This window comes from Bombina bombina, chromosome 6 (assembly GCF_027579735.1).
Source record: "Bombina bombina isolate aBomBom1 chromosome 6, aBomBom1.pri, whole genome shotgun sequence".
Taxonomy (NCBI): domain Eukaryota; kingdom Metazoa; phylum Chordata; class Amphibia; order Anura; family Bombinatoridae; genus Bombina; species Bombina bombina.
Genome location: NC_069504.1, coordinates 328190794 through 328204932, shown reverse-complemented (window position 1 = coordinate 328204932; position 14139 = coordinate 328190794). Strand labels below are relative to the sequence as shown.

Sequence of the window (14139 nt, the reverse complement as noted above, 5' to 3'; positions counted from 1 at the left end):
AATATCTAGCTATGCTTCACATGCACGTGCAGAGAAAAATGTCAACACTAAAACAGTGATAACTTTTACTAGAAGCATTTTTGCCAATACATGTATATTGCAAATATGTTTCTATTCAAAGATGTAATTAATGTATGTACATTTATATTTTGACTGGAATGTCCCTTTAATAGCTGGGTAAGTTCTTACCTCTTTCCTTTATATAAGTGGTTTGATGAAGAATATTACTAAGAAATTGCTATTGCATGTGTTATATTTCTCAAAACATTTATTGTTTATATGTTTTTTCTTTCTTTTTTTCATTAGATGACGGTCAGATATGTATTAATGCAAAACAGATGACTGTTATAAGCCACAAAGGAGAAGGACAAGAAAATGATCTCAGCAACCTTCCTTTAGAAATGCCATCATGGGTGCATCTAATCCGCTATCATAACCATCTATTGCGGCTGATAAACGTGATTCATCTGACTGGTATTGGAAACATTTCTCAAAAAAACTTTGACTGTCACAAAACTTTGCAGATAGATCCTCACATTTGTACGAACACATTTGCACTGAAATTGTGAAATTGATTCACTATAGTAGAATTCATGTTTATTTAGGGCAAAATGTGTTTTTACTTCAATGCAGCTTTATTTTTTATTTATTTGAAATACAGATGTAGCAGGCAGAGGGCTAGATTAGAAGTGGTGTGCTATCATTTGTGCGCGAGCGATATCAGAATATCGTATTACAATTTGAAAGTAGACACAGTCACGCGAGCACAATCAAATTTAACGTGGGTTGGGTTAGCGTAACTGAAGACCTTGCATAAAGGGTTAGGAAAAGAATAAAAGTTGCACCAAACACAACATAAATACATTAAAAAAAATTGTTACACTCATATAAACACTATCTAATAAAAAATTGTCCTATAAATATTAATACAATTTTCTTATAAGGTTTATGGTATCTGATAAGGTATTTGACTACAAAGGGCTATAATATGTATGTGTCTGAATAATAATTCTATAAAAATATTTAAAAATGTGTTTTACTTTGTACTTACTGTAAATATTCAAAATTCAAATGTTCTTAACATATAGGAAAATTTTCTTTTTATTTTAAATATAAATATTTCTCTATATATCTGTATATACCTATATATATCTATTCCTATAGATATATAGGTATAGATATATATTTGACATTAACATTATCATATATATATATATATATATATATATATATATATATATATATATATATAATAATTTTATTTCATACAGGTGGTGAGAATCCATGACCCTTTAATCATGGGAATTACATAACTTCCACTAGAAAGAGACAAAGATTCCCAAACCCCAAGAGCTCTTTAAAACCCCTCCCACCTCACACATAACTCAATCTTTACTTTGCCTGTCAGTACTTGTCAGAGGGATGCATTAGAGTATGTTTTGTGATACAATGGTTTAGACTCATGGGAAATCCTTCATAGACCCTCTGTCAAATTCTTTTGCAGGGTCTCGTTCTCTGCCTCCCTTTACAGATCGACGTTATACTCCTATTTTCCATTACCTCTGCTATTATGTTTCAGTACTGGTTTGGCTATCTACTACTGGCTTGTTAGTGGACGGTTTTGTTCTATGTATAGACACTCATATTGCATGTTCCCTTTCGCACATTGGGTTAGTACATTGGTTTTCTCTCGCCGAGTTAGCGTAGGTTGTGGTTATTCACATGTAGGCTTTTTTTGGCGCACTATAGGGTTTTTTTGGCATGCGCTGTCTGTTCTGCTTAGTTGGCAGAGCATGCTTACTTTATGAGGGGGTATAGGGTTTCCTTTCCTCAAGAACTTGTTTAAAGGGGGTATTTTTTATATAGTGCTTTTTGCATTGCTTTTTGCTATAATGGAGCAGCAAAAATCTGTCATTCTACCAATATTAAGTGTCCTTATTTTAAAACAGAAGTTCCATCTTCAACTCATTTATGTGGCTCATGTTTAGATTTATTATTACATTCTGATCAATCTAATGTTTCTCAGGGTAATATTGCACCTACTGACTGTTTATTACAGGAAGATGCAGATGGAGTACCTCCAGCTATGAAGAATTACATTACTTCTGCCATTACGAAGGCACTAGCTGCCCTACCTCCTTCAAACAAATGTAAAAGGTCAGTTCAAGCAGGGGATACTGTGGTATTTTCAGATGGTGACATTTCCTCTGAGAGTGAGGATCCCGTATCTGATGTGGAACTTGAAAATTCCTCTTTTTTTATTTAAAGTTGAACACATTTGTTCTCTTTTAAAAGAAGTTTTGGTTAATTTAGGGGCTGATATTCCTAAACATTCTGATAATAAACCTTGTAATCGTTTAAACTCAGTGTTTAGAACTGTTATTTGTCTCCCTGAGATTTTCCCTGTACCTGATACAGTTTCCGATTTGATTGCTAAGGAATGATCTAAACAAGGAGGCACATTTAAAAAATAGGCCCCAAGGTGTGTCTTTTAATCCTTCTGTAAGGTTTAAAAAGCATATCCTTTACCTACTGCTAATGTAGAGTTATGGGAAATTGTTCCTAGGGTAGATGGGGCCATTTACACTCTAGCTAAACGTACTACTATTCCTTTGGAAGACAGTAGTTCTTTAAAAATACCCTTTAGACAGAAAAGTGGAATCTTTTCTGAGAAAGGCATTTTTACATATTGGTTATGTTCTTAGACCTGCTGTTTCTATTGCTGATGTAGCTGCAGCTTCTACTTTCAGGTTTGACAGTCTTGCTCATCAGTTTTCTATTGACTCTGTTAGTTCTAATCTGTTAAATTTGCTTCAAAGTGCAAATTCTTTTATTTGTGATGCTGTGTTTATATTATGAAAATCAAGGGAAAAAGCATGTCTTTGGATATTGCCAGGAGGGCCTTGTGGCTTAAGTCCTGGAATGCTGACATAGGGCTAGATTACAAGTGGAGCGCTAAATTATTGAGCGCCTGCAAATGGGCACATTTGCCTTTTTGCGGGCGCACAATTATTAACCAGCTATTACAAGTGGCTGGTTATTACTACCATGAGCTTGCGGTAGCAATTAGTGCTTATAATATTAACCAGAGATCAGATACAGTTTATTCAGGCAAACAGCTGATTCATTGTATCCAAAGCAGCAGTAGGGACTTACTTTCAAATGAGATGGGCTTTCTTTCTGCCCCACCCACACCATGAGGTTGATTTCTGCTGTTGCTCTTGTTACATAGTTTTTCCATAGCCAATAATGCAGCAATGCAACTTTCAGTATAGATGCAAAAGCAGCTATTTCAAATAATAAGATAAAGGTAAAAAAGCAGCTAATACCAATATAACACTTTAGCAAGTAGAAGGAATCCTGGGGAACATATCAAAAGAGAAAAAATGTTATAGTACAAAGTTCCTTTAAACTTACTCAACCTTCAGAATCAAACAGACAAGGTCATAAAAGAAAAAAGATTTATTTATGTTCCCATAAACTGGTGGCTGCATTTATAATGTCCTCTACAATTCTGTATGAAGATTATAGTCCAGTAGACATTGGCATTGTTTAAGCCAAAGCATCATCTGTCCCACGTTACTTTCCCTTCCGCATCATCTTCTTTAGAGTCTTCCATTTACCCTCTTGCGTTGACAAACTATTAAAGAGTTCTTTCACTTTCCTCTTCCGCTCAGCGTCCTGTTCCATAGTCTCTGACAGCTGCACTCTGGCCAAGAACCGGTTGTCCCTACATATTTATGGGACGGCTCCCTTGAATTCTTTCTTGTGTTTGTGAATCAACTTCTGTCTCTCATGATCCACTTTGTTAATGCTTTGCTTTCTGCCAAATTCCAGTACACGCCTGACTTTTGGAGTAAACATTTTCATTGGTACTGGCAGTTGTTTTTCAAATACTAATCGTTTGTAAGGCTTCTTCCCGTAACGTTCAATTTCCTTCAATATATCATTATGCAGCTTCTGCAGCTGTGCAGGATATTAGTTGTATGGTAGATCACAGATATGTACTGTAATTGGGTTTATCTCCAGGAAAGGTGGCAAAGACCCATAAATATTTGCACATCTTCTAATAAGGTCTAAACTTACAGCCACACAAGTTAACTAAAAATTATTTTTTTCAGACACTGCATTGCTGTAGGCCATTTATTGCCGCTAATGGTAAACTTTTCATCACCCGCCACTATCTACAACATCATTCAATTTTTCCATTTCTGCCAATGATTGCCATTAATTTGTCAATTCCTCGTATTCATTAAGATTATACAGATTTTTCTTTTTACTTGTTGGCTGACGTTCCAAAGCAAACCTCTCCATCATCTCCTCTTCTGGGGTAAGTTTCGTGTCATATTTTCCATAAGCTGAACTTTCCCCTATGTTTGTATTCTTGTAAAATGGTTTCTTTATGCTTTTCAAGAGCTTTGGATTTTAACACCCGGCAGTCCAACGTAGTGTTTGTTTTTTATTCCCAGCACATTGAATTTCTGTTTGTTTATTTTCACTTTGAATGGATTATTCCTGACCTCACCGTGGGCTTTGATGCTGGCTGCTGGGAGTGGTTTCCCCTTCTTTCCCCCAGCAATTTTCCCCATTGTAGCGAGTCTCAACTACGCTGGATTAAAGCTCATTCGACTAGGTCAGTTGCCACTTCTTGGGCTTTCAAGAATGAGGCTTCAGTTGATCAAATTTGAAAAGCAGCTACTTGGTTTTCTTTGCATACTTTTACTACATTTAACCATTTTTATGTTCTTGCTTCCTCTGAAGTAGCCTTTGGTAGAAAGGTTCTTCAAGCAGTTGTCTCAGTTTGAACACGTCAAGGTCCTTTCCATAGCCTGAGTCCCTAACACAGGCACACCATCATGCGAGCTCACAGAGCCAACCAAACTGAGAACAAAGAAGGGGTGCACAGGTGGCTGTAATCACCCATAGAAAATACAAAACATGGAAGGGAACTGCACTCCAAGACCGGATCAGGTACACATCCTGTGACTCAGCAACATCCAGCCCTGGGTGCTAAATAGCACTCCAAAAAAGCTGTGATGTCACCAGAGCCACAGGCAGTTAACCTGCAGTTCCCTTCCATGTTTTGTATTTTCTATGGGTGATTACAGCCACCTGTGCACCCCTTCTTTGTTCTCAGTTTGGTTGGCTCTGTGAGCTCGCATGATGGTGTGCCTGTGTTAGGGACTCAGGCTATGGAAAGGACCTTGACGTGGTGCCTGAGCTTTCCCATTTGGCCAGATGCAGTGACTAACCTTTCCAGTTGTGATTTTATCTTAGCTGTGAGCTAGCTGGTGAGTGCTGGGTGTTTCTATGTGTTCTATTACTTTTTATTTGTAATCTCCCTTGGTTCTTGCACCCATTCCGGACTGGGGTTAACTGCCTGTGGCTCTGGTGACATCACAGCTTTTTTGGAGTGCTATTTAGCACCCAGGGCTGGATGTTGCTGAGTCACAGGATGTGTACCTGATCCGGTCTTGGAGTGCAGTTCCCTTCCATGTTTTGTATTTTCTATGGGTGATTACAGCCACCTGTGCACCCCTTCTTTGTTCTCAGTTTGTTTGGCTCTGTGAGCTCGCATGATGGTGTGCCTGTGTTAGGGACTCAGGCTATGGAAAGGACCTTGACGTGGTGCCTGAGCTTTCCCATTTGGCCAGATGCGGTGACTAACCTTTCCAGTTGTGATTTTATCTTAGCTGTGAGCTAGCTGGTGAGTGCTGGGTGTTTCTATGTGTTGTATTACTTTTTATTTGTAATCTCCCTTGGTTCTTGCACCCATTCCGGACTGGGGTTAACTGCCTGTGGCTCTGGTGACATCACAGCTTTTTTGGAGTGCTATTTAGCACCCAGGGCTGGATGTTGCTGAGTCACAGGATGTGTACCTGATCCGGTCTTGGAGTGCAGTTCCCTTCCATGTTTTGTATTTTCTATGGGTGATTACAGCCACCTGTGCACCCCTTCTTTGTTCTCAGTTTGTTTGGCTCTGTGAGCTCGCATGATGGTGTGCCTGTGTTAGGGACTCAGGCTATGGAAAGGACCTTGACGTGGTGCCTGAGCTTTCCCATTTGGCCAGATGCGGTGACTAACCTTTCCAGTTGTGATTTTATCTTAGCTGTGAGCTAGCTGGTGAGTGCTGGGTGTTTCTATGTGTAAATATATATATATATATACACACACAGAGTATAATATATAATAATATATACAAAGTGTATATATGTATATATATATATATATATATATACACAATATCCAAAAGAGGTAGAAGCACTTCTGGTAACCGTGATGAGGCTGACAGGTGCACTTCAAAAGATATTCAACGCTCATAGAATAGGAAGGCACTCACAGGGTCTTAAATACAATAATCCATTTATTATGTTGACATTTTGGAGTCTCCCCTGTTTTCAAAACAAGTAATGTTACTTGTTTTAAATATGATGGAGCCCCCGAAACGTCAACATAATAAATGGATTATTGTATTTAAGACCCTGTGAGTGCCTTCCTATTCTATGGGCGTTATTTAAATATATATATATATATATATATATATATATATATATATATATTTATATATATATATATATATATATATTTATATATATATATATATATATATTTATATTTATACAGTATCTATAATTATTCTTAATATTTCCATAATGCACCTTAAGATAACTAATTCTTCTTGTGCACTAACCCTACACCATGTTAGACCTAAAGCTAGAAACCCGAAGCACGTTACACATATTTTACATTTTAATCTTCTTCACATAGAATTTTGTTTTTAATTTGTATTATATATATATATAAAAATAATGTTAATGTAAAATATAGGAATATATATATTTATTTATATATATTTAAAATAAAAATAAAATTTTCCTGTATGTGTTTTGTTACAATCTCAATTGTTTTGCAGGATGTAATCTTATTATCTATGCAGAAGCCAGTTAGGGACAGATATTACAGACTTAAATTACAGGAAAGGGGGACAATTGCATATTGGATTTACTATGCATAATTGAACATTTATATTACAGTCTTAGGGTGTTTTCTGTCCCTTTAAAGCCAAGACTGCAAAAGAGTTAAGCTTTTGTTTTGTATGTTCAGATCATTTTGATTTGATGACAGACTGATTAAAGGGACATGGTACTAGAAACGTATACAGGGAGTCCAGAATTATTAGGCAAATGAGTATTTTGACCACATCATCCTCTTTATGCATGTTGTCTTACTCCAAGCTGTATAGGCTCGAAAGCCTACTACCAATTAAGCATATTAGGTGATGTGCATCTCTGTAATGAGAAGGGGTGTGGTCTAATGACATCAACACCCTATATCAGGTGTGCATAATTATTAGGCAACTTCCTTTCCTTTGGCAAAATGGGTCAAAAGAAGGACTTGACAGGCTCAGAAAAGTCAAAAATAGTGAGATATCTTGCAGAGGGATGCAGCACTCTTAAAATTGCAAAGCTTCTGAAGCGTGATCATCGAACAATCAAGCGTTTCATTCAAAATAGTCAACAGGGTCGCAAGAAGCGTGTGGAAAAACCAAGGCGCAAAATAACTGCCCATGAACTGAGAAAAGTCAAGCGTGCAGCTGCCAAGATGCCACTTGCCACCAGTTTGGCCATATTTCAGAGCTGCAACATCACTGGAGTGCCCAAAAGCACAAGGTGTGCAATACTCAGAGACATGGCCAAGGTAAGAAAGGCTGAAAGACGACCACCACTGAACAAGACACACAAGCTGAAACGTCAAGACTGGGCCAAGAAATATCTCAAGACTGATTTTTCTAAGGTTTTATGGACTGATGAAATGAGAGTGAGTCTTGATGGGCCAGATGGATGGGCCCGTGGCTGGATTGGTAAAGGGCAGAGAGCTCCAGTCCGACTCAGACGCCAGCAAGGTGGAGGTGGAGTACTGGTTTGGGCTGGTATCATCAAAGATGAGCTTGTGGGGCCTTTTCGGGTTGAGGATGGAGTCAAGCTCAACTCCCAGTCCTACTGCCAGTTTCTGGAAGACACCTTCTTCAAGCAGTGGTACAGGAAGAAGTCTGCATCCTTCAAGAAAAACATGATTTTCATGCAGGACAATGCTCCATCACACGCGTCCAAGTACTCCACAGCGTGGCTGGCAAGAAAGGGTATAAAAGAAGAAAATCTAATGACATGGCCTCCTTGTTCACCTGATCTGAACCCCATTGAGAACCTGTGGTCCATCATCAAATGTGAGATTTACAAGGAGGGAAAACAGTACACCTCTCTGAACAGTGTCTGGGAGGCTGTGGTTGCTGCTGCACGCAATGTTGATGGTGAACAGATCAAAACACTGACAGAATCCATGGATGGCAGGCTTTTGAGTGTCCTTGCAAAGAAAGGTGGCTATATTGGTCACTGATTTGTTTTTGTTTTGTTTTTGAATGTCAGAAATGTATATTTGTGAATGTTGAGATGTTATATTGGTTTCACTGGTAAAAATAAATAATTGAAATGGGTATATATTTGTTTTTTGTTAAGTTGCCTAATAATTATGCACAGTAATAGTCACCTGCACACACAGATATCCCCCTAAAATAGCTATAACTAAAAACTACTTCCAAAACTATTCAGCTTTGATAATAATGAGTTTTTTGGGTTCATTGAGTACATGGTTGTTGTTCAATAATAAAATTAATCCTCAAAAATACAACTTGCCTAATAATTATGCACTCCCTGTATATGAAGTGCTAAAACTATTTTTGCATGTAGAAGGGTTGCACAAAATGTAATGTGCAACTAGCAGGAAGTGCATGCTTTTATACAAATGGGTCCTGGGATTCTAATGCTCATGGACAACTCACACAGAAGAAACTTGGCTTCATACAGCACAGGAACATCTCGTTTTCTAATATACAGATGGTACAAAGAAAATGTTTCAGTTGTATGTCCCTTTGTTGATCAACTTGCATAAGAGATGTAAAACATTGTAGAAATGTGGCTCTTGATGTTTGTGTATGCTGATAAATAATGCAAAACCATGTGTTAACTGTTTCAGGTTTCCCAAAGACAATGCATGAAAAACTGTCTTCCACTGATAAGAAGAGTGCTTCTATGCTCAGCAATGGGCTCTCACTACGGTTTTCAGTAATGCACCTGTTTCTGAAGAAACATCTATGTCATTATTCTGCTTGTTGTGCAAATGAATTTCCACAAGAACTTCTCAAGGGGGTGGACTTACAATCTGAGTCCCACAAGGTAATACGTTAATATACTGATATATTTAAAACCATCAAGTCAAAAAACTGTACAGAGGTATTGATGAAATATTTTACATTTTTGACTTACAACAAAATTATCAGCCTGGCATACTGAAAATGCATACCCCTGCCCTGCTTATTTGTAAATATCATGTCACAGTGTCACTACTATACTGTCTCTTTTATATTCATACATTCTTGTTGACACCCCACATGATCTATAACTCTGCTATGCTTTTGGTAAACAAGGACACAATGTCTGACTGATACAGTTGTACATTATTGCCATTCATAGATTATAGTAAAAAGTCATTTTCATTTTAATTGTAGGGCTTTGCTCCCTATCCTTCAGTCAACTTACCATAAAAATAGCTATTTTCTGCTAAGTTTTAATAATGTTTATTACATTGGAGTATTTTTCACTGAATCAATATAAGTTATGGGTAAGAATCAGCAGATATTATTTTATACTAAAACATGACAATTACCTGTTTCAGGCCTCTATTTCAAGTAGAGTACAAAGATATTAACTCTTTTGTGTGCTCATCAATACAGCTTTTATTTTTATGTTCATATTAGTCCAAAGTTATTTTTGCTGACATTTGCATGTCGGATAGTACAAGTGCGCTAAATCCCTTACATAGGGGAGCGCAGTAAAATTCATGTTAGATTTTGCTTGAGAGCTAAGCTCATGGTGCACTAAGCAGAGGGTGACAAGTAGGGGAGATCTTCATGTAGTTCTGTGCTATATTATTAATAATAATAGTTTACTTCCGGAGTTAAAAAAGCTCAAAATTTACAGAAATATCCATTAAAAGTATGTTGTGTGGAAAAATGTTTTGGCCTCGTTAAGATGCTTTAGTTAAAATATTTAAAGTGAAGGTAAAGTTAGCTCTATTGTATGATTACTGTTAAAATACTCCCAAAATTAATACTAGTTTCATTCATAATTTTTTTTAAATTTAGCATATAAACTCCGTTATCTCCGTTTTTGCATTGAATTTTCAGCGCTTTCAAAACAACCCCTTGCCGGTCACGTTCTTGAAAAAGCCAATTGAAAACCTGGCCGTTAGGTGGCCATCATTTGATGTCATTGCTTTACTTGACGATTTGCGCATGCGTTGCCATTATTTCCTCTCCCTTATTAGAGAAGCTCATTCCCGTTTAGCGCATGTGCAATACTGATTGCTTCAAGTAACCATTGAATACGTCGGATTGAAAGAGAAAATTTCAAATTTCAGCAGTATCTGCGGCTTAATTCCTGTGTGTTACAATTTTCAGAAGTTCTGCTATTTCTTCATTTTAAAGATTTCTTCATTACAAAAGATTAGAGTAACGCATGCGCATAGGTAATCGTCTGCGAAATGTGCGCATGCGCAATTAGTTAGGTACAAGAGAACGCACTTTTGAGATACGTATAGAGCTGGTGGGATCGCTCTGTACGTAAGAGTGTCAAAAACCAGGAAATGGATGATGGGAGGAGTAAATAATGGCACAGCAAGTAACTATAAATCGTTTGTAATAAAAAAATACATATTGAAATGCTGAATAAAAAGTTAGCGATCACACTATTTAGGATATACAGTAAGTAATATAATTATGCTGAAAAAACATCCAAACTTTACCTTCACTTTAACCATCCACTTGTGCTACCAGATTGTGTGTTACTGCTTGTGCAAGGATGTGCAAAAGATAAACACCCTGCGCTATTCATTGCGCCACACTTGTAATCTAGCCTTAAAGGAACATGAAACCCACATTTTTTCTTTCATGATTTAGAAAGAGAATTCATTTTTAAACATCTTTCTAATTTACTTCTATTATCTAATTTGTTTTATTCTCTTGATATTCTGTGCTGAAAAGCATATCTAGATATGCTCAGTAGCTGCTGATTGGTTGCTGCACATAGAAGCCTCATGTGATTGGCTCACCCATGTGCATTGCTTTTTCTTCAAATAAGGATATCTAAAAAATGAAGCAAAATAAATAATAGAAGTAAATTGTAATGTTGTTTAAATTTGTATGTTCTATCTGAATCATGAAAGAAAGATTTTGGGTTTAGTGGCCCTTTAAAGGGATAGGAAAGTCAAAATTAAACTTGCATGATTCAGATAGAGCATTTCATTTTAAGACACTTTTACATTCACTTCTATTTTCAAATGTGCTTTGTTCTCTTAGTATCCCTTGTTAAAAAATGAAGACGCAGATATCATACACTAGTGGGAGCTGCTGCTAATTGGTGCCTGCACACATTTGTCTCTTGTGATTGGCTAAATAGATATTTTCAGCTTCCTGACAGTAGTGCAGTGCTGTCCCTTCAGCAATGGATAACAAGAGAATGAAGAAAATGTTATAATAAAATTAAATTAGAAAGTTGTTTAAAATTATATGTTCTATCTGAATCATAAAAGAAAATTTTGGGGTTTACTATCCCTTTAAAGTTTACAATTACTGTTTAATATGCCTGCAGTTTTTATCACTGAACCACTAATAATAATTTATAATGTGCAACTGACAATTCCATACAACTCTGAGCATCTTTTTAACATTAAAAACATAACTACAATCATAAATGAACATTCAGATGACCGTATTAGGGCTGCATATTCAGAGGGGAGCCATCGTGGTGCAGGCTCACTTAAAGGGACATGAAACCCAAATTTTTTCTTTCATGATTTAGAAAGCTCATGCAATTATAAACAACTTTTTAATTTACATCTATTATCTAATTTGCTTATTTCACTTGATATTCTTTGCTGAAAAGCATATCTAGATATGCTCAGTAGCTGCTGATTGGTAGATGCACATAGATGCCTTGTGTGATTGGCTCACACATGTGCATTGCTATTTCTTCACCAAAGATATCTAAAGAATTAAGCAAATTAGATAATAGAAGTAATTTGGAAAGTTATTTAAAATTGTATTCTCTACCTGAATCATGAAATATTTTTGGGGGGTTTAGTGTCCCTTTAATTAAACCTTCAACTGCAGTCTCTGAAACTTGTCTGCTCCTCATTAATACATTTGGCCCTCAAAGGGACATGAAACACACAAAAACATTCATATATCATGGTTCAGATAGAGTACAATTAAAAAAAAAAGTTTCCAATTTACTTCTATCAAATTTCCTTCATTGGTCATGTTATTATTTGTTGAATTGATATCTAAATAGGTAGAGTGCACATGCCTGAAGCACTACATGGTAGGAAAAGGGCTAACATTCTTGCAAAACTGTTGCCATATATTGTTGCAGGCATGTGCACTCTCCTAAACTTTCCTGAGCTTAACTTCTGCTGTTCAACAAAGGACACCAAAAAAATAAGAAAATTTGATAATGAAAGTAAATTGGAAAGTTGTTTAAAATTGCATGCACTTTTTGAATCACAATATAAAATTTTATTAAAGTTTGATTTGAGCAATATTTTAAACTTTTTATTACATTACAAATCATGTTTATTTGTATGTGAACTAAGCATGCTGACATTTTTTACATTAAAGGGACAGTCTAGTCAAAATTAAACTTTCATGATTCCAATAGGGCATTTAGTTTTAAACAACTTTCCAATTTACTTTTATCATCAAATTTGCTTTGCTCTCTTGGTATTCTTTGAGGAAAGCTAAACCTAGGTACACTCATAATTTTAAGCTGTTGAACTGCCTCTTATCTCAATGCATTTTGACACTGCTAGTTCATGTGTGTCATATAGATAACATTGTGCTCACTCTTGTGAAGTTATTTAACCCTTTGAGTGCTAAGCACTTTCCCACCTGGGTGCTAATATTTTCAGGGGTTTTTTGTTTATTTTTTGGGGGGAGGGAATTAACTTTTTTTTTTACAAACCCCCAAAACTTACACTGTTGGAAGGGGTAGGCAATTACCTTTCCAACAGTGGGTCTTGGGGGTCTGTAACTGCTTAGATGCCTGAGATACAAGCTTCTAAGCAGCATGCCCCCTCCTCCTATACTTAACATTGTTAAGTATAAATAAAGTTGTGCGGTGACGTCATTGCGTGTGATGTCACCGCGCATCACGTGAAGCCCTGGCGATGGCTGTCACTCTACAGGCAAGATCGCTGGGGTAGGAGCGGTTAGGAGCCCCCAGATCTCCCTCAAGGTGGGAGAGTGCTGATGATGGCTCTGAGCCGTCATTAGCACCAGAGTGAGAAACTATGTGACGGCTCAGAGCCGTCATTAGCACTCGAAGGGTTAAAGTCAGCACTAATTGGCTAAAATGCAAGTCTGTCAAAAGAAGTGAAATAAGGGGCAGTTTGCAGAGGCTTAGAAACCAGGTAGTCACAGAGGTAAAAAGTGTATTAATATAACTGTGTTGACTATGCAAAACGGGGGAATGGGTAATAAAGGGATTATCTATCTTTTTTTAAACAATGAAAACACCAAGAAATGCCACTTTCAGGGCTAAATGGTTTATCAAGAAGTCAACAGTGTAGAATTTAAAAAGTAAACAAGAAACATTGGAATACCTAAGTGGGTTACCACTGGGTTTTCTAATAGATTGTAATGACTTTGAATTTGAAAATCCTGCAAAAAGCCAAACAAAGCTCTGGTGGATTGGAATTGCACCCCTCAAATGAAGTATACAGGTAGAATTATACTATTTGTATATATGCGGCTATATTATGAAATTCAGTGCATCTAGTACCAGTGAATACCATGAGTTATATGTAACAGGGAATGTAATAAGATGTATAAGACAGTTTGTAATTGTGTTACTAGTTACAGATTTATATTCTGTAGCATTTCTTATTTCCTCTTTTCTCCGATTTGCTACTGAAAACAGTTATTGCGAGATATAAAATATAGAAAGTTAAAAATAGCCATAGCAACTAGACCTCCCTAGTGATTTACCTAAATGTCATCTCTCTGCTAATAAATCAGTGATTTTCTTT

General features: G+C 36.6%; 1 protein-coding gene across 1 annotated transcript in view; it reads left to right on the top strand.

Moving 5' to 3' along the window:
• Positions 1–14139, top strand: part of CFAP54 (cilia and flagella associated protein 54) — a 901430-nt gene that overhangs the window by 838173 nt on the left and 49118 nt on the right. Inside the window, exons 69-70 of the mRNA XM_053719246.1 lie at positions 361–474; positions 9031–9230. Coding sequence (XP_053575221.1) covers positions 361–474; positions 9031–9230 — 314 coding nt within the window. The remainder of the gene's footprint in view (positions 1–360; positions 475–9030; positions 9231–14139) is intronic.